General features: G+C 45.6%; 1 protein-coding gene across 1 annotated transcript in view; it reads left to right on the forward strand.

Moving 5' to 3' along the window:
• Positions 1-276: 276 nt before the first annotated feature.
• Positions 277-20,726, forward strand: part of CACHD1 (cache domain containing 1) — a 91,104-nt gene continuing 70,654 nt past the window's right edge. The window contains exon 1 of the mRNA XM_058808446.1: positions 277-486. Within this exon, the coding sequence (XP_058664429.1) occupies positions 277-486 (210 nt within the window). The remainder of the gene's footprint in view (positions 487-20,726) is intronic.

A 20,726-nucleotide genomic window follows, 5' to 3' on the forward strand; every position in this document is an offset into this window, starting at 1 on the left:
CCCGGCCCGGCCCCCGCCCGCAGCGCGGCGGCCCCAGACGCCTCCCCCTGCCCGCGGCGCCTCCGCTCGGCCCCGCCGCTCCCGCTCCTCCTCCGCGCCGCAGTTTGCGTCTCTCCGTCTCTCTCCAGCGCCGGGGCCGCGGAGCGCGGGCCCCGCCGAGCGCCGTGAGCGCGGAGCCGGGCGCGGGGCAGCGCCCGCCGCCGTCCCCTGCATGGCGGGCGGGCCCTGAGCGGGGTGAGCGGGGCAGGCGCTGCCCGCGGCCGGCGCTCCCCCAGCATGGCGCGGGGCGGCGGGCGGCTGCAGCCCCGCGCCGCCGCCGCTGCCCCTGCCCGGGGGGACCGGGGGCCGCTCGGCCTCCTGTGCCTGGCGCTGCTGTGCGCGCTGGGCGCCGCCGAGGCGGAGTTCTCCATCCTGGACGAGGCGCAAGTGCTGGCCAGCCAGATGAGGAAACTCGCCACCGAGGAGCTGAGGGTCGTCACCATGCAGGTACGGCCCGGCCCGGCCCGCGCCTCGCCTGGTTTTCCCTCCTTCCTCCCTTCCTTCCTTCGCTCCCTCCTCCACACGCTCTTCCCGATTCCTGCCTTGCCCTTTCTCTCTCCGTTCCTTTCTTTCTTTCTTCCATCGGTTCTTTTCTTCTTCGCAAACTTTCCCTCCCCCTTGCGCGGGCTGCCCGTCTTCTTCTGGCCCCGTTCCCCTCAGCCTCGGCTTCCCCCGTCCCCGCTCCCCTCAGCTCCGGTTCTCCCCGTCCCGGTCCCGCTCCCTCAGCCCCGGCTCTCTCCGGCCTCGCGCCCCGCGGCCCCGATTCTCTCCGGCCACGGCTCTCCTCAGCCCCGGTTCTCTCCAGCCCCGCTCCCCCAGCCCCGGTTCTCTCCAGCCCCGCTCCCTCAGCCCCGGCTCTCCCCGCTCCCGCAGCCCCGGTTCTCTCCAGCCCCGCTCCCTCATTCCCGGCTCTCCCCGCTCCCGCAGCCCCGGTTCTCTCCAGCCCCGCTCCCTCATTCCCGGCTCTCCCCGGCCCCGCTTCCCCCGCAGTGCCTCCCGCCCGAAGGCGAGCGGGGCCGTAGCGGCGGGGCACGGGCAGTTTCTTGTTTTATTTGCGATGTGCACAACAGGAGCAGCCAAAACCGCCCCCCGCGGCCGCGGAGGGGCTCGGGGCTGAGCCCGCCGTGCCCCGGGGCAGCTCCGGGCGGGGGCTCGGGGCCGAGCCCGTCCCGGCCGAGCATCCCGCGGGCAGGAGTAGGGGTAGCGATGGCTCCCGGCCCCAGAGTGCGGCCGGAGGAGTTTGTTGCGATGCTGGTTGCGGAGAAGGCTGTTCTGGTTGCCGGAGTTGTTTGCCGGGCTCTGCCGGGGCTGGTGGGGCTTGCAGGGAGCGCCGGTACCCGCGCTGCAGCCGGCGGCTGCCGACCCTCTCCGGAGGGGGGAAAAGTGAAATCGGATCCCGGGCGGCTTTCGGGGGAAGGTATGGTCAGTAGCAAATGCAGTTTTAAAAGCCTCCCAGATTGAAAAGGAGACACTTTCATAGGATCAGCGGGGGTCTCTACCCAAATGGCCTTTTATCTTCTCTAAACTGGCTGCATTCTCTCACCTCTGGACCATCATTGTGCTGGGCGGCCTCCTAGGGCTCGTTTTGTCCGGGCAAACACTGAGCTGTCTCTTGTCCTTGATGCTGAGAAGACGCGGATTTAAATGACTTCACTTAACAAGGTACATTATTGATGTACTGAATTCAAGGAAGTCCTTTTTTTTCCCCCTTCTGCCGTGCATACACATGTGTGTATTTCCCCTCAAAAGATATAAGCATAATCCTTTGCTTTGGTGGAGTCTCTGTTAATGCAAATTAAGGCAGTATAATTGCATTGCTAAATCCGTTTCTGGCGTTAAAAAAAATGATAATACGATCACCTCAACGCGTGTTGTATTTGAAAAAGCAGCTCACAGAAATATACATTGTTACAAGAATTAACCGTAGGACGAGCCACGTATTCTTTCCAAGAATTGCACCGATGATCTGAGCTCGGGAACAATCTGAATGCCAGCGCACGGAGATGCAAATAATGTTAAAATTCTGTTTACTATTAGTTGGATATTTAAGGTCCCGAAGTAATTTAATGTGGTGGAACTGGTAGTTAAACTGAAACCCTTTTCATACTCGGCTCTATTTTTATATGCTTCATATTTTGACTGTCTCAACTCTCATCACGCTAATGCCCAGCCTGTCCTTTGCTCCCCTCTGGAACATTGTTACAGCTGTTTAAGATTAAAAACCGGTGGGAACAAACCTCCCCTGATTTTAGAAGCTTTTTTTGCTGACCTCCTACAGTAGAATAAAAAATGTTATGACATGTGTCACTGCAGCCCGTGCTTCTCACTTGGTTTTAGGGCTGAAATTTCCAAAGCCTGCTCAGGCAGGGATGGGTGTAGCTGGCACAGAATTCCCCATTTTTTCTGAGTGTTCAGGGCTGTGGGTGAGTGGTGGTGAGCACCTGGTGCCAGGTGCCACAGTGGGGATGCTTGGGATGATGCAGACAGGTTGTGTTTGCAGAAAAAACAGAAAAGAAAGGTGTGGGATTTTGGCAGGAGAGTGAGAACACTTCTGTGCTTTAAGTGGATACAAATCCAAGGGTGTTGTCCTGGTTTAGAGGGTGACAGGCCCCAAATCAGGACTGGTGAGGGGAAGCCGTGGTGGTGGCAGGAAGGGTTGACATCCAGCCGTTAGTTTTATTTGCTCCATAAACCAGAGATGAGGAAGTGGCAGGATTGGAGCTTCCCTTGCGTGCTGTCCCCACACTCTGTCCTTTCCAGCTGTGGCTCCACATCTGCACATCTGCTCACAGGCAGGAGGTGCTGGTGTCACCAGAGGGCTGTGCAGGAAGGGCTGGTCTGAGCTGGAGGTGGGCAGGAAGCATCCAATGAGTGCGGGAGCAGGTGGGAATGCTTCAGCAGAGCCAAGGTGAGAGGTTGCTGGGTGTGTTTTGAGTCTGGGAGAAGAGGAAGGTGTGGACAGAGCCTGTGTAAGTGCAGGAAGGCAGGATGAGCTGGAGACTCCAGAGCGGACACCAGAGGAGCAAGTGGAAGAGGTAAGAGGAGAAGGGTGGAATTAGTGAGCCTTAAATGCCTGTGAGAAGGGGCAGGGACTGATGGAAGCTGTGGGATTTGAAATAAATCAGATTTCTGCGGAAGCTCTGGCGGTGCTGTGAACCAGCTCCTTCTCTGTCTGGTGCCTCCTTCTTGTGGCACCTTCTCCTTCTGCCTGTGCTCCATGGCACTGCTCCAGCAGCAGTGAGGACTGGCTGTTCCTCATCAAATCACATCATTTTGCATTGTTGGGAGGAGTGAGGTGCAGCTGGAAGAGAGGATGAAGCTACAGGCAGACCGAGGATGAGAGAGGATTCTGGTGGCACACCAGTGTGACAATTGATTTTGGCACTCACACCACTGCTTTCTATTTCCAGAGCCTTGCATGAGGGCAGTGTCTGAGCATCACCTTTGGGGAGTGCTTTGTTTCCTTGCCCATGCAAGTGCTCTGGTTTCATGTAGAAATGTATTCCTTGAATGGTACTGCCTAGAGCAGCTGAGGATCATGTAGTGTGGGTGACAACTCGTGAGTTGCATCATTTGCTGCATGTGTTGAACAGCAGCTTAAGGGTTTCTTATTTAAATTTCCAATTAGAATATACATGTGTGTACCGTACCAGGGATGCCCTTAGTGAGAACACGTGCTGGGCTCTGCAGTGTGTGGGTTCCTGGGTGTCTGCCTCTGTGCTCTTTCTCCAGGAGTGGTTAAATACTGAAAGTTCATCAGTTGTCTGATATTCTCTGTTGCTCTGATTAATTATTGCTCCCCCTCTGTTTGACAGTTCTGCCAAACTCCCAGTTAATGATGTTAATTAATATTCCGTGTCTTCCCTTTCACATGCTGGGGTCTGAATGGTGTGTACATACACATCTTTACAGGGGGTTTTGCCCTGAGCAGCAAAGGTGATCTGTTTGTTTCTGCCCAAAGTGATTTCCCAAATCCAGCAGAAACCACCACACCACAATCTCCTCCCTTCCTGTCCCTCCTGTGGGACGGAGGGTGCTGGACAAGAATTGTGGTTTGTGCTGTGCCACAGTCGCCTGTAACTGTTCCTTTGTTTTTCGGCAGCATCCCTGTCATTCCAGGGAACCCTCCTGGCAGCAGGCTGCATCCTCGGGAGGCAGGGTGCACTGCCAGCTCCGTGTTCTTGTCATTCCTCAGCAAATCCAACATCCCATGGCATGGCTTGCCAAGGGCTGCAGCTCAATCAATGACCACTTGTGTGACAGTCCTGTAATGTGTGCTCCTGGGCAGAGCTGGCACTCAGCACTAATTAAAAGTTAAGAGCCCTTTTTTACTAAAATTATTGAACTGAATTGGTGGTTGTGGCATGACCTGGTCTGCGGGTGGAGTTTCACCTTTGCTGTTACCTGGCTTGTCTGATCCCAGCTTCTCTGGCCTGGCTGAAATTACAGGGTAGGTTGTTGCTTGAAACAACTGAAATTCTTTAGTTGGGAGGTGAAGGCAGGAAAAGAATAAATCAGTACTTTTGTGAGTGGTTGGTTTGGTTTTGGTGAGGTTTCACCCTCTGAATCTGCTCTGCGTGAGGTGAGGAATATTTTTTGGTATTGTGGGTCAAGGTAACGTTTCCATCTCCAGAACAGGGGTATAATGCTTGCAGCCAGAGTTGAAAGGAGTAAGAAATGCTTTGAAGATGAAAAGCATTAAATGCCTCTATAACTCTCAAAATGCGTGTTGGTGTTTCCAGCCAGACAGTAACAAAAGTTGTAGGCCCAGAGGGCCTCGAATATTTGTGAAGGCAGCTCTGCCATCTTAATCCTTAACTCCCGCTCTGAGCACAGCCCTTCTCATTGTCTGCTACTGATCTTGGGGGCTGGAATAAAAAAAAAATGCACTTTGAATCTGAGAAAAAAAAAAAGGCAGTTTGGTCACTTATTTCCCTGTTTATTTTTAATATTAATACTGTGCAAACAATAATATGTTAATACATCAGGTGATGCAGTGATGTGTAAAATAACAGCTTAGTGCAGGCTTCTCCTGGTTGATTGGCAAGCATATTATTTATTTATTTCTCTCCCTAATAGCTTGTCTGGCCATATGTTTTTCAAGAAGAACAGATTGTGCTCAGACAAGCACAACATGGAGACAGAGACACGTCCAAGGGTTTATATGGGCTGAAAAATCCACATTCTTTGAAGATTTTTGGGTGATGGCAAAGAGTTGGAGTCACCAGAACTGTCCATTTATTCAATCTTTTTGAAAATGAGTGCTGACAGAACACAGCATTATTTATTTTTTCTAATGGGATGGTCTTCTGGCTAATGGATTTACTACTTAAAAGAAATAAATCCCATTTTGAGCTGTCCTGCAGACCAGTTTAAATGGCAGAATGGTGATCCCTCCGTCTCTGAAATCAGGGAGTTTCACACATTTCTCCACTTCTTTTGATGGCTCTTTGTAAATAAATCTGTGGTGACTGCGCAGCACGTGGTGTCAAACCCCACATCCTCCAGCTCTGCAGCCTGGACCTTGTGCACCCTCACCACAAAAAAATGCTTATTTTTTTCCCCCTATTATTTTCATCTTGTGAAGCTGAAATACAAAAAAACCTCCAATAAATAAGGAAGGCTGTTAAGCGTTCGATTGTACCTTTTTGGGTTATTTTAATATTATTTGGCAGTAGTAATAATTACAGAGCAGAAACCAGTGGAGCAAAACCTCATCTGTTTTCCATGATTGTGCCTTAGTTTGAGTCCAGCTACAGCAGCTTTATCCGAGGCTCTCTGACATCCCAAATTTTTTATCCTTTTCCACACATATTCCTTTTTTTCCCTACCGTGAAACACTTCCAAAAGACAGCGAGAGGTCCTGGTGGAAGGGCGGGACCAAATCTGAATTTTTAATGATCCTTTGAGCCGCCTCTTCAAAGGGTCGGGGCATCCTTAGTGCCGTGGCATCAGCCAGGACTGACATTGCACTTCAAACGCCGGGGATGCAGCTGGCCCGGCCAGATAAAAGTTGGGCAGTGCAGCAGCAAGGTGGGCTGGCAGATAATGAGCTGTGCCCCAGCATCCCGGGGACAGCAGGAATCCAAATCTCCCGGGAGGGGATGGGGGAGCTCAGCTGTGCCAGGGCTGATAACGCAGGGAAGGCACGCAGGGAAATGCGCTCGGATTTTCTGGAGTGGTTGGTGCCGGAGAGGCTGCTCTGCTGTCATAGCCTGGGCAGGCACGGGGAGAAAAAAACCTAGTTTTTGTGGTGAAAAACATCGAGAAATTCTTTTCTTTCAGAGAGGGAAGATGTGTTTGAATTGGAAAAAAAATAGCAAGTTTTCTTGTGTGTGTGCGTGTGTTTCCCAGTTTTTCAATCTATAGTTTTAAAGGGAGAATTAAGAATAAACAGATTTGTTTCGTTTGTGGGTTTCTGGTGAGGAATTGACCAAGAAATGCTCGGAGCCTTGTCAGTTCATTGCTCTCCTGTGTGGAACTGCCCAGCTCTAAGGAATTACCCCAGATTTTGTTTATTTCCATTGTTGGGGAGCTCCATAACTGGGACTGGGATTTGAGGCTACCTGAGCTTGGGTATCTGTGAACCTGGAAATGGCAACATTTCCTAGATAAGGGTTGGATTGTGGCCCAGGAATGATTTATTTTGATGCATCTGATTAGGAAAATACTAGATTTTTTTACTTTCCAATTTTTTTTTCTGTAGATGAATAACATAACTTAATAATTGCAATTTTAGTGCCTTGTCTGAGGCATCCGTCTTTGTTTTGTATGTCAAAAATTTTGCTGAGGTTTTGATTAATAGCTCTTGTATTGTAGGTTTAATGCAGAATAAAGTGTAAAAATATAGAGAGCCTGCATTCCTCAATCATCATTTTCCTGTAGCTTGTTGTTGTTCAATACCATGTAGTGTTAGTGAAATCTGAAAGGATTTCCATGGAAAAGAGAACACAAGGATAACAGTATAAAAACACTACTGCTTATGCAATGTCTGTTGTGGAAATTTTCCTTTTCTGATATAAAACATAAGCCAAGTTATTGCTTGAATCTCGTGCTCTGTGTGTTCTTACCCTGTGCAGAAATCTGGATGAAATTATGTGTCCGCCTCAGCAGTGAAAATCTGAGCTGACTTTTGCAATAATCCTGGTGCCACAAATCAGGAGCACTCATTCCCAATCCCAGGAAAAGTGTTAATGGAGTCACTGCATCAGCTGCCTCCATGGAGAGCCTCCCAAGAGATTTTGCAGAAGTATATTTGCACAATTACAATAATTAGTAAAAGCAAACTGTTACATCTCCCTTTAGCAGCTTCCCAGCCAGGAGCTGCTGATAAAAACAGCTTTTTGTGGAGCTCTTGGCCTTTGAGCTCACAGATTTGCACAACTTGGACTGTTTGAGTTGAACTCCCTTCCACCTTTTGGATAAAAAAATGTAATTTTCCTTTCAGCATGTCTGCAGAACTGCAGCTTTGACCTTCTCCTGCACATATCCCTGCGATGCTGTAGGAACTTCTGGCTATACTTTGGCTTGTCACAGGTGGGAATGAGGCCAGGAGAAAAAAACCCCTTTAAAATAGACACATCTGGAAGTTGCCATACAAGTTTCTAGGAGCTGGAACGCCTTAAACAGAATTTCTGGTGTGTTCACCCAGGTGGGGTTGTTTTGTGCTGTTTTTGGGAGATTTCACACCAAAGTTCACGTGGAGATAAGTTCAGCTTGGCAGAGATGATGTGGTGGTACCACAGCAAAGGGCTGAGGCGACCTCCCTGGCCCTGCTTCTCTCCCTTTCAGCAAAGGAAGCATTGCAAACATTTCCTTTTTTCTGTGTGTCACCTCAGGACTCACATCAGACAAACCCTGGGGAGGTGTTTGCAGGGGTTTTAGGGTGAGGGTAGAGAGAGAATTTTGACTCTATGTTTTAGAAGGTTGACTTATTATTTTATGATGTATCTTACATTAAAAGAAAATTATATATTAAAAATATACTACAAGAATAGAAGAAAGGATTTCATTAGAAGGCTAGAAAAGAAAAGAATAGAATGATAATGAAATGTTGTGACTGCCCACAGCTTCAACAGAAGTAACTATCACTAGTGTCAGGTGGGATTGCTCCAGTGTGGGATGATGGCTCAGCTCCTGATGCTTCCCAAAACCTGGCAACTGGGATTATGGTTGTGTTTGACTTGTATTTGAAGAGAAAAATGAGTGGTGTGAGGCTTTTTTGGGCTGCTGAGGTGTCGGATGTGCTGCAAGCCAGGACAGCTTTTTGGGAATACCCTACAACGAAGTCCTTGGGGTGGCTATGGAATTGTGCATGTTGTGGGAGCAGAAGAAAATTCTCCAAAAAGTAAATTTTGCTTTTTGTGGTTGCCTGTCCATGGCAAAGCAGCCCAGGAGGAGCTGCTGGTGGGAGGTGGGTACAGGAGGAGGTCACATCAGGATATTTTATTGCCTTGTTTGTGGTCAGTGAATGAACAGATTGGTTTTCCTCTTTTCTCCTATATTGAAATCATGGGGGATTTCTGACTTTTGATAAAGACTAATGAGAAGAAATAGAAGAATAGGAAAGAAGAAGGATCTCCCATCATTGCAAGGAGTGTGAAAGGAGGAGGAAAAGCCACTTCCGCTCCGTGCATCCTAAATTGCAGTTCATATTTTGTTACTGGAAGCTAAAAAAAAAAAAAAAAAAGCCATTTTTCCCCCTCTATTCTCTATTTCCAGTTGGCAGCAATCTGGTCAAGCCCTCATGGACAGGTGTATTCCATAGGGGCCAAACCAACATTTTGGAGACAGGATTTTTGTGTGGTGTGGAAGGCACAGAAGGATAAAAATAGAAGTGTTTTTAATTTGAGGTTAATACACTTAGCAGTTTTAACAATGAAAGGATATTTAATTGAAATCAGCTACAGCTGTAGGTAGTTTGACTTCCTTGGGCACATTGTTTGCCCAAGGAATTGTCTGGAATATGAATTTCAGAATTGGTTCCTTATGCCAGTGGCTGTCAGGGCTGCCAGGTGTGCTGTGGGATTTGTTCCCTTGCTCTGGTTTGGTGGAGTTCAGCTGCACGCAGCATTTAGAGGGAAAAATGCAGTTTTTGGAGCAGGCAGGAATAAGCACTGAGGATGCTTGTTTGTCACAGTAGGCAGCTGTGGTCAGGCAGCTGGCTTTAAACTGTACATTTCAGTCTTTGATCTCTGTGATTAAAATTAGAAATTCTTATTCCTGGGTATACAGTGTCTTGTGTCTTCCTTGAAGGAAGTTTTGATTTTAAAAATGGAAGTTGATATTTGCATACATTGCAGGAGGAGGATGGGAATTGTGAACTTCTGAGAGTTTTTAGCTTCAGATGAGCTTCACCAAGGTGGAGGTTGCAAACCCAAACCTAATGGCACTAAGTAGCCAAGCTTCTCATTAGTGCAGGTGGGGAAAACAAGAAATCTTCTCTTTAATTTTTTATTTTTGACTGAAATGAGGCTATAATTGTAAATGATCCTATTCTGGCCCTTCCTTTTGAATTCTGCTGCTGTTATATTTTACAATCCCTAGATCATTTCAGTAGCTGCTTTGATGGATGTGCTTGATGGTCTTGAAGTTGTTAAATTCAGTTCATGGTGATGCAGCTGTTCTTGGCAGAGAGGAACCTCTGGTGTGCTGAGCTCACCACTGGGAACACAGGATTTTATTCCAAAAGTTGTGTTTGGTTTCTGAAATTTGACATACTGACATACTGGTGATGCTGTATTTCCATTAGAACTGCTGCCTGCAGAGCCAAAATTAAAGCAACCCCAACTAGGCCATGATAGGAGATAACTTGTTTAATAGAAATAGAAATGACCAGTTGTTTATTTCTATTTGGTGTGAAATTCGATCTCATGAATTTTAAAATATCGATTCACTGTGATGTCACATAAATAGAATTTTGCCTCCCCCTTCATTATTTATGTATTTATTCAGCAAGTTGGCTGAAAGTCTAGAAATACATTTTTTAAAAAAAGTATATTCTGGTAATTGCAACCTCAGACTTTGAAATGCTGCTTTTTCCTACCTTTCCAAGAATAGAACCTCAGCCTCCAAAAATAAATGAAGCCCAACATCCATCACCATGGTGTTCAGAGCTTGGAATGGTGGATTCCTCCTGGAGGAGCAAAGGTGCAGCAGCTATTTTGGGAAGGGGAGATGTGGGGAGGGGATGGAATGAATGCAGAGCTGCTCTGGGAGGGCTCCTTGGACACCTCAGACCTACTTGGGGTGTGTGTGTCTTGTCTGGTGGCTTCAGAGCCTGAAAAGTCAGGATGAAGAGGAGGAAAAATAAGCAGAGAAAGGGATATAGTGATTAAAATATTTAGTGAAGGCACTTGGCCTCACTCTGCGCAGCTGGGGTGGCCTGGTGGCAGCTCTGGTGTGGCAGGGACCTCTCCAACAGTATTATTTTTATATATATAATTATTTTGATGTACATTATTATGTTTACAAATTTTATATATATATAAATTTTATCTATTATTCGAATATACATTATTATTTCTATATCTATTATTACGCATATACGTAGTATATAAATTTTAAATATATTATTAATATACACATTTTTGCATATACATTGTTATGTATATAAATTATGTAGATAAATTCAAAATATAATTTGTATATACATTATTATTTTATATACATTATGTATATAAATTATATATAATTTTATATATATCCATATATACATTATTTGTATATACATTATTATGTATATAAATGATATAAATAATTTTAACATATTACTTGTATATACATTATTATTTGTATATACATTATTACATTTATTCTATACTATATGCATTTTTATATACATTCTTATTATTATTCCAATAGGGAATAATTATTATTATTCCAATTAATATTATTCCAATAGGGAATGGAATAACAGGATGCCACCAGATCCCCTGGAATTTTGTGCTTGGTGGAAGATATCCGTGGGGGGCTTTTGATGTGGAATGGAGGGATAGGAGAAGGAGGAATGGCTTGAAACTGAGAGAGAGCAGGTTTGGCTGGGATATTTGGAGGGAATTGTTCCTTGTGAGGCCCTGGCACAGGTGCCCAGAGCAGCTGGGGCTGCCCCTGGATCCCTGGCAGTGCCCAAGGCCAGGCTGGATGGGGCTGGGAGCACCTGGGACAGTGGGAGGTGTCCCTGCCATGGGATGGGATGGGATTGGAGGCCCTTCCAACCCAAACCATTCTGGGATTCTCTGTCCCTGCAGGGAGGGATGGATGGATGGATGGATGATGGGTGGATGGGTGGATGGATGGATGGATGGATGATGGGTGGATGGATGGGTGGATGGATGGGTGGATGGATGGATGATGGGTGGATGGATGGATGGATGGATGGATGGATGGATGGATGATGGGTGGATGGATGGATGGATGGATGGATGGATGGATGGATGACGGATGGATGGATGGATGGATGGATGGATGATGGGTGGATGGATGGGTGGATGGATGGGTGGATGGATGGATGATGGATGGATGGATGGATGGATGGATGGATGGATGGATGGATGATGGGTGGATGGACGGATGGATGGACGGATGGATGGATGGACTGATGGATGGATGGATGGATGATGGATGGATGGATGCATGGATGGATGGACGGATGGATGGACGGATGGATGGACGGATGGATGGATGGATGATGCATGGATGGATGGATAGATGGATGCATGGATGGATGGAGCACACACCTGATGCTGGTGTGCGTGACAAACCCCAGCAGTTCTGCCACCATCAGCTCTTCCTCCTTGTCCCATGAGGAGCTGCACTGGAGTTTAGCTGCTGCTGCCCCTAGGAGAGGACATTTCACTTCAATCCTGCAATAGATTCACAGCCTCTTTGGGATCCTTTTTGGGATCCTTGCTCAGAAATGAAGTTACAGCCTGCGTCAGCATCGGGCCCTGAGTCTAAAAATATATTTAAAATATGGAAACCTTGGTGAGCAAGGCTGTGGTTTGCACAGGCCGGAATGCAAAGCTGGCCCACAGTCACACCCATGCTGGGGAGGATTCTCAGCTTCTGCCTTTGCTTTGATGATGTAGAAAGAAAAAAGATTTTTTTTTTTAAATTACTTTTTTAGAAACATTTTTTTCCTTTTGTTGGGCAGAAGAGAGCATTCTCTGTCACAGAGCTGGCAGGAGTCTGTACCTACCTTAGTTATTCAGAATCTCAGGAGATGCTGAGCTCCTGTGGGAAAAGGAAAGGGAGGCAAAAGATGGAGAAAGAGGATAAAGTGGCTGTGCACTGCTTTGGTGTTGGTAAGAGCAGGAGTGGCAGCTCACCCGTTCATCCTGATCCATGCTGTAACAGCAAGATCTGATCTGTTATTTCTGTTATTTATTTATTTCTATTATTTATTTATTTATTAACTTTCTGTTTCCAACCTGCCAGAGCAGCGATTCCAGCATCCTCAGAGCATCATGTTTGGTGCAGAAGCGCTGTCAGGGCTTGAATCCTCTTTCCCATGTTTTCCTAAGCAGTGTGAGGTGCCTGAGTGTCACCAAACAAATAAATGAAAGCCTTAAAACATCCAAAATCCACCTTCAGCTGGGTCACCAGGCCCTGGGTGTTACTCAGAGGGGCTGTGCAGCATTCCCAGCTCCTCATTGCAAATCCCAGTTTTCCAGTGACAGACTTAAAAATCTCATTGTGCAGCTGAGTTAGTGACTGAGCCCTCACTTTATAATCACTTTATAAAGCGCATGCACATTAGCAGGACGTGTTTAATGGCCACACGGCCCAGATGAAAGGGCCCTTTGTGGCAGGAGCCTTTTGTGCCTTCCCGGATCCCTCAGCAGTTCCTGCCGAGCTTCCCAAGTCTGCCTGACGCGGCGGGGCCGGGAAAAGCCCTTGTGGCTTTCAGCTTGAGTGGAGAATAATGGGGAGCAGGATGGCAGGGGGAGGGCTCCAGGCTCTGCAGCTCCTCCTGCCCCAGCTGGGGCTCTGCGTTCCCAATGACCTTCCCGGCTTGTGTCCCCACACCTGGGGACGCTGCGACACCTTTTCTTTACCTCTCAGGTTGGTCTGTGATGGCCACGTACCACAACAGCATTTGATTTATTTAATATTTTTGTTATTTATTATTTTTGTCAACTGAGATTTGATGTTGTCTTTCATCTTCTGTTTAATCTCTTGGCTACGTTTTGTTTCCTGTCTGTGGCTCTTAAAAAAGCTTTTTCTAACCTTACCTTTCATCCTCAGAAAATAAGGCTGCAAGGTCATGTTCAGCTTGGCCTGGAAATAATCTTCACGAGAACAAGAATATAGTGGATATATATTTAACTTTCCATTAACAAAAAGAGGGAAACTTCAGCAAAACAATCCTGGATTGTCTGATGCAGAAAAAAATCCTGATTGTTTGTTTTTGCTAATTCACATGGTGCTTTGTGGGGTCACAGGCAGAGAGAGTTTCAGCTCCTGCAGAAACTTTGGGAAATCCATTCCAGTTTGGAAATTGCTGGGTATAGTTGAAGTGAGAGAAGATTATGAACAAAAAGAAAAAAACAAATGGTGGAGATGGGGGAACATACACGAGAAAATGCAGGTTTTTAATTAAATTAGAAATTGGATAGATGTGATTGGAGTAGGGTTTCTAGTCTGGTCGGATCCCAGAATCATTAAGGTTGGAAAAGCCTTCCAAGACCACGGAGTCCAAGCTGTGCCCAATCCCCAGCCCAGGGGGCTGAGTGCCACCTCCACACCTCCCTGGGCAGCCCCTGCCAAGGCCTGAGCACCCTTTCCTTGGAGAAATCCCTGCTGCTGTCCACCCTGAGCCATCCCTGGTGGGAAGGTCGGTGTGCAAACGCTGCTCATGTGTTCCTGGTGAGGAGGACCCAGGAGCTGCTTGGGCAGCTTCAGGCAGACATGTGGGGACACCACAGTGAACCTCCCCGTGCTCCTTGCCTTGGGCTGCCTGTCTCCATCTCATCCATGTGTTTGCTGTTGGTTTTCCATGCCGGAGATTCCATCATGTGGAGGGAGCCAAAGTTGTTCTGTCTGCCTTGAGCTGAGCGTCTGCAGCTTCTGCAAGGGCAGAGCTGTGGTTGTGGTGTGGCTGAGGGTGGAACCAAGGGCTGGGCTGCACCCAGGTGCCCTCAGAGGGGTTGGGAGGGAATTCAGCTGGGAAATGCTGCCAGGGGAATGTGCATGGCCACAGGGAGCAGGAACGGGGTGAGAGGCAGAGGGCTGGGCTCTGTCCTTCTGGGGCTTGGGAGCACTTCTGTCTCAGGATCAGCCAACATGTTCTGCGTTGGTGGCATGGAGCTCTGTCCTTCTGGGGCTTGGGAGCACTTCTATCTCAGGATCAGCCAGCATGTTCTGCACTGGTGTTGTTGAGCTGAGGGAGGATTTAATCTGAATAACTGGAAGAAGTTTTTGGAGATGAAGCACTCAAGGCCTTTTTGCCAAGTGAACCTGTGGTGTTTTCTGTATTCTGTTTTCTGAAGGTCCTCACTCTGTAAACCAAGTGAGGACCTTCCTAGGTGTGCCCATAAATGGACGTGTGCCAGGTATTCCTCAATCTCCTCTTACAAAAGTCAGATCTGTGATTTAATTCCTCTCCAAGAGGAATTTGCTTGTATTTCCTTGTTTTCCCCCCACTTAGCTGTGTTTAAGAAATCCATTCTCTGGGAATTTGTGCAAATTTTTTTTCTCTCCCTCTTTTTTTCATCAAAATAGAAGAAAATCTGGCAAAGGACTGAGGTTTTCTTATTTTTTTAAATTTTTAATTACATCTATTTATGACATCTTAAGTCCAGAAAGATCTCTGGTTCATGAATTTTCCCCCTTTTTTTTTCCTGTTTTAGTTTTCAGTGCTGTCCTTAGCTCATTAGCTAGAATCTCCTCTATAATTATCTGTAATTTTCTATCCCACTTGCTCAGTGAAATACTTAGAGAAACAAACATTCTGTGGTAGTACTGTGAACTGGGCTTTTAATTTTAAATTCTTCATTAATTTCACTGCGTATTTGCTCCAAGTTTTGTGTTCTGCACATGTGATCTTCAGTTTTTTAAGAGTATGTTGAACATTGAATTGAAATCAGCTTCTGCTTTGTCAGAGGAAGATTTCTCATGAAAAATAATATAATTTTGCTTTTCACACAGCTACTGCTCTGCAAGCTGGAATAACACATACTATTTTTTTTTAATCAGCAAAAAACCCCTTCTATTATTGTTATTGCTATTTTATTTTTGGTGACTGTAAAACTGCAACAGGAAATGACCCCAGACACAGTTTCCATGACACCCTCTCACTTGAATCCAGTTTTCAAGCAGATGAAAGGCCCGAGCAGCCTTTTGATAGTGAGCAGCTAATTGGGTGCCTGATAGAGGCAGGTTTTGCTCTGGGGAAAAAATAAAGGAGCCAAGAAGTGGAACAGCTGTGTTTTGGTACATGTGTGTAATCCCAGATAAAACTCTCCAAGGACAAGGAAATACAGTAATACCCCACAGAAAGGAAAATGAAGAATCTTTGGAAACTTAAATGTGGCTTTTTTGGGGGGGAGCTCATATTTAAAATAAAAATCTGCTGGAACGAGTGTGGTAATAAATTACGGAGTTGTAAAATCTGAGCAGAGCTTCTTGTTCTGTGAGATGTGGTGCTGGGATTTATTTTTGTCTGGGCAAGAAAATGGCAATTTGGTCTTTTTTGTGTGTTTTTGCTTTGCTCAGTACATGTCTACCCCAAAAAACGAGTGGTTGGAGGCTGTTTCCAGCTCTTCTGCTCTCGGATGAGCTTCGGGTCATGGACTCCTCTTCTGCCACTGTGTGCTAAAAGTGGCCCTGTGGAGAGGAAGGTAGAAATGTGTCTTTTTGGTGGAGAAACTGAAATCTGAGCAGCCTCTTCTGGTGGCTGTTGACCTCTGTGTAACCTCTGTGGTGAACAACAATCATCAGTGGTGTGGCAAAGAGGATAAGTATTTAAAACAGAGGAAATAAAATCACAGATTATTCTGAGTTGGAAAGGACCCATAAGGATCATCAAGTTCAGCTCTTGAGTGAGTGGCTCATGCAGGGATCAGGCCTTGGTGTAGCATGAGGACTTTGTGATAAATGGTTTCAATCTCAGGCCTGGTTTTGATTGGAGGGATAAATCCTGATGGAACCCCCTGAAATCTGAGTTTTGGAAGGAGCTGGGACTGCTGAGGGGGCAGTTTCTGGGTCAGGTGGTGATGATTGCTCCTGCTGCAGCTCCTGGGGGTGTCACAGAGCTGTGACTGATGGTTTCTTGTCACCTTCTGTGGGTTACCTTGGTTTTCCTGGGAAGTTCTGAATTCCTGGGCAGGAAAGTTGTAGGAGCAGTCTGAGATGGGGACCTCGCGCGCTCTCCATGTCCCTGTTGGTCCTGGAAGTGTTTCCAGATCATCAGTGCTATTTCCAAGTGTTGTGTTCTCCTCCTGAAGTTTCCATGCAGAATATTTAATCTCCTTACTTCAAACAAAGTGAAATAATCTGAGTTTTATCTCCTGAGTAATGGAGCAGCCTGGTCTGGTGGAAGCTGTCCCTGCCCATGGCATAAGGGGGAGCTTCAAGGCCTCTTCCACCCCAAACCAGTCTGGGATTCCACAAATATCAAAGAAACCTCTTTTTTGTTAATTCAGGGGTGTAAAATTAATGCCAAATGAATCTTCAGATCAGGTGGAACAACAGCTAATTAATAAGCTGGTAAATGCAACTTTGGGATTTTTTAAATCAATACCTCTGTTTTCATTAGGGTTTTGTCAGCAGTTTAATATTAACTTTTAATTGTAGGTTAATTATAGCCACGCAGATTGGCTGTTGTTGTTTTGTGTGGGTTTGTTTTGGTTTGTCTTTCAGGGCAGTTTTGGTGCCTGATCAGGATGTGCCAAACTCTAAAAACAAAACTGATTTTGCAACTTGTTAACTTCAAATGGCATTGACACTGTAGAAACCACTTGTCTCATTGTATCACCTCTCTCCACATCAAAATGAATTCAGGAACCCTCAAAATGAATTCAAGAACCCTCCTTCCCCAGTTTCTTCTGCACTTTATGTATTTTTTAGCTTCATTGTGGGAGTCTCCTGCTCTTTTTTGATTAGTTAAATGAGACGATCCAATCACTTTTATAGAAGTTGTAGCTTGTGGTTAATAATGGTAGAAATTGGATGCAAATGCATTTAAAAATATCCAGTTAACATAAGCAATTAGTGATTGCTGAGATTTATCAATCAGAATGCATTCCTAAACTGTCCTGAATTCCAGTAATTCTCATTTATTAACCCCTGATTGGTGTTTGAGAGGATTGGGTTGGCATTCCCCATTTTTCAGGTTGGGGCAGGGCTCACCTGCAGTGACTGTGAGCATGGGGAGCAGAGTAAACCCAAACACACCCCGGGACCTTTCTGTGTGGATAATTGGTGTTTCCATGAGACAATGCTCAGACTGGGAACGTTTGTGGATGAGAGTGGGAGCCAAGCCTGGCATGGGGGGATGAGGGGCTGCAGAGCCAGGAAATGTGGGAAAGACACTGGGAATTGGTGGTAGTGGCTCCTTGGGATTTTGGTGATATTGTTATAGTGGCCACATTGTCCTTTTTACTCTAAATTTTGCCTAAATTCTTACCATTTATACACGGTGAGATACAGGCAGCTTCTTCCTCTTGCCACTTCATTTATCTGCAAGTGAGAAGCAGGAGCACATCCCCTAATTTATAACCCTGATTTAATGTGCTATGAGACACTGGAGAAAGGATTTGCCTTGCATGGCTCTGAGAATTTTCATAATTTATTTTTTCTTCATAAGAAATTCAATATTCTTTCAATTCATTCTGACTCAGGAATTCTCACCCTTCATTTTCATCCTCTGTGGTTGAGGATGGACATCACTTTTTGGAATGTTTTGAACTTTTTTATCTCCTGATGCTTTTGATTTTGTAGCCTTGTGTTTGTGTTTTTGTTAGGAGTGAAAAACCAGGATAAAAGTCCAGCTGGGGAGGTGAGACAGGAGTTTTGAGCTGTTCCACTGTCTGTCAGTTCCCAATGCAAAAACTACATTGTGAAAACACACATGGAGTCTGGAAATTAAAATACAGATTCCATGCTGAAACAGAGACCTAGATTAATTCCTGGGTATTAGCAATTTATTAAAGTTAAAATTTATTCATTAATTTGTGAAGATAAATTATCACTATCAATGAAAAATTTTCAGCTCATTAAGTCTTTTTTTTTTCCCCCCTCCACTTCCTGACAGTCAAATCCTGCCAGCAGCGCAGGAGTAGCTGTGAGACAACAGGAATATTCATTCCCTGAGCAGCATTAATCCACTTCCATTCTCCATTCAAAGCAGCGTTAATGCCTTTATTTCTCCTTGCAGCCTGAAGTCGCTAATCCCGATCCCAAAGTGGATTATGGTGTCGTTCCTGCGTGTTCAGACAGATGTGCAACACACAGATAATTGCACAGAAAGGCAACAGAAAGGGCATTTCTTTAGTTGCTGAGCTGGAGGTGGTCTCTATCCAGCCTTAAATCCTTAATTCAATTTCAGGTTTGCCACTCAGTCCTGTTGGCCTCGTGCTCAGAGCGAGTTCTAATTGGAAAACTGCTTGGACTGATCCATATTTTATGTGCATCAAAGCATCCTCGAGAATTAAATATGAATGGGTGTTAGGAAATGTTGAAATATTATGAAATATCTAATTTCCAGTGCAAATATCTGCCTAGGGATTCTTGATTATCTTTAATGAAGATGACACTACCCATGGTCAGCACAAGTGCCTCTCTAATAAGAGAGTTCATGGAAGGAAATCACAGCAGAGATTTGTTTGGAGTAAACGAGCAGCCTTTCCTCCAGAGATTCCAAAATACTTTATTTAGACAAAGTTAAACATGAGTGGAGATTAAAAAAGAGGTCAAATCATCCTCTCCTGTTTTGAAAGAGAAATTGGTTTGTGTTCATTTACCAGGAGCAGTGGATTTGCTTCGTAGTTTGTAAACATTTTGTGAAAAAGCAGCTTGTGATAATATTTATAGAGGGAATGAAAAATAATAATTGCCTCTGTCACTGCTTGAATTTTGACAATGTGTGTGCACTTGAGGCCTTTTTGATCTTTTTAATAGGTACAACCCAACTGGCAATGACATCACATCAGGAAAGGAATTAATGCTGCCACTGTCAACTTCCTGGCTTGGATTTTTTCTGAAAAGCTGCTTCCCTGCAGTTTAAATCCCTTTTTTTACAGTAGAAATCCGCTCCCACATTCTGTTGGCTGCCCTGTCCTCGTGATGTTGTGCTCTGTTGGCCAGAAATTACAAGTCTGTGGATGGGCAGGGGCCCAGGGCTGTGCTTACAGGTTTGTGGCAAGATCTGCTGTGATTTAGGTTGCAGAACATGAATCTGATATCAATTTGAGATATTAATTCCATCCTCCTCAGCTGGGATTGTGCAGTTCTCATTCCAGTCTCTTCCTGGATGTGTTTGCATTGGGGAGGTAAAAACAACTCAGAGCAGAGGAAAAAACAATGTTCCAAAAGAGCCCAGGCTGTTTCTAAACATCCTGAAAGCTGCTTTCTTTTTCCTCTTTGCTCTGCAGCTTTTTTGCATTGTGATTTTTGTGATTTCTCTCCCATGTTTTGCTCTATCTTTGATCAATAACACTGGCCTCATAAAAAGCCCCAGATGGGCAGTTTTTCCGAGCAGAGCTGAAGCTGCAGGTAGTGCATTTTTCTCCCTTGGAAACTTGAGGGTACCCGTTGGGAAATCTGGGATAACCCAGCAGAACTCTCCCCCTGCAGTGACCCCAAGGATGTGTGGCTGGAATTTGTGGGAATCTGGAGGCAAAGAGCATCCCTGGCACTGCACAAAGCTCCTCCCCGAGTGGAAACTGAAAAAATCCTGCATAGGAACTGAGGGCTTGTGTTTGCACAGGTGAAATGCCTTTAGGGACATTTTTGGGGGGCAGTTCTTGCAAATTTCAGCTGCTAATTTGAGGCTAACTTCAGACACAGAAATCATTCAGGGTTGTTAATCAGAGCTCCTCAGAAGAGCACACTGTGATGTTTAAATTGGAGTTGAGTGTAGCTTCTTGCTGCTTAGTCTTTGAAAGGTGAATATATTCATTATCATTTCAGCACTGCTCGTCTTTAGAAGGCTGGGATCATTATCTTTATTCAGGATAAACCATATTTGAAAAACCCCTCTCCATCCCTGCTGTGGTGGGACCATCCCAGAGCCAGGACCCCGGAGCCCCCACCCTTGGCTTGTTTGGAAAGCAGTGAGGGGGCAGGAATAAAATCAAATCCCTGCTTTGCACAACATCTGATGGTTTTTTGCTCCCAAAGGCTGGATGTAGCAATTCCTGTGGGATGGCTGAGAAAGCACCGAGGCGAGTTCTGCTCCTCTCCTTCATCCTCGCCTTCCCTCATTAAATCTGGAGCTTTCTCTCCTTTTTCTGGGTTGGAATCCACACTGTGCTTGATTAACACTGGAGGTTTTGTTTGAGTTTTGGTTGTTGGTTGTTTTTTTGGGTTTTTTTTTACTCCCCCCTCTTTCATGTAAATGATGTCTTGCTATTTTGCTTGCTTTTTCCCTTTTTTAATTAGAAGAATAAATGCTTGCATTCATGCACAAATTGCTTTGAAGTGCTGTAAGAATTCAATTCATGAGCTTCCTCCAGTCTCAACCT

The sequence above is a fragment of the Ammospiza caudacuta genome, chromosome 7, assembly GCF_027887145.1.
Source record: "Ammospiza caudacuta isolate bAmmCau1 chromosome 7, bAmmCau1.pri, whole genome shotgun sequence".
Taxonomy (NCBI): domain Eukaryota; kingdom Metazoa; phylum Chordata; class Aves; order Passeriformes; family Passerellidae; genus Ammospiza; species Ammospiza caudacuta.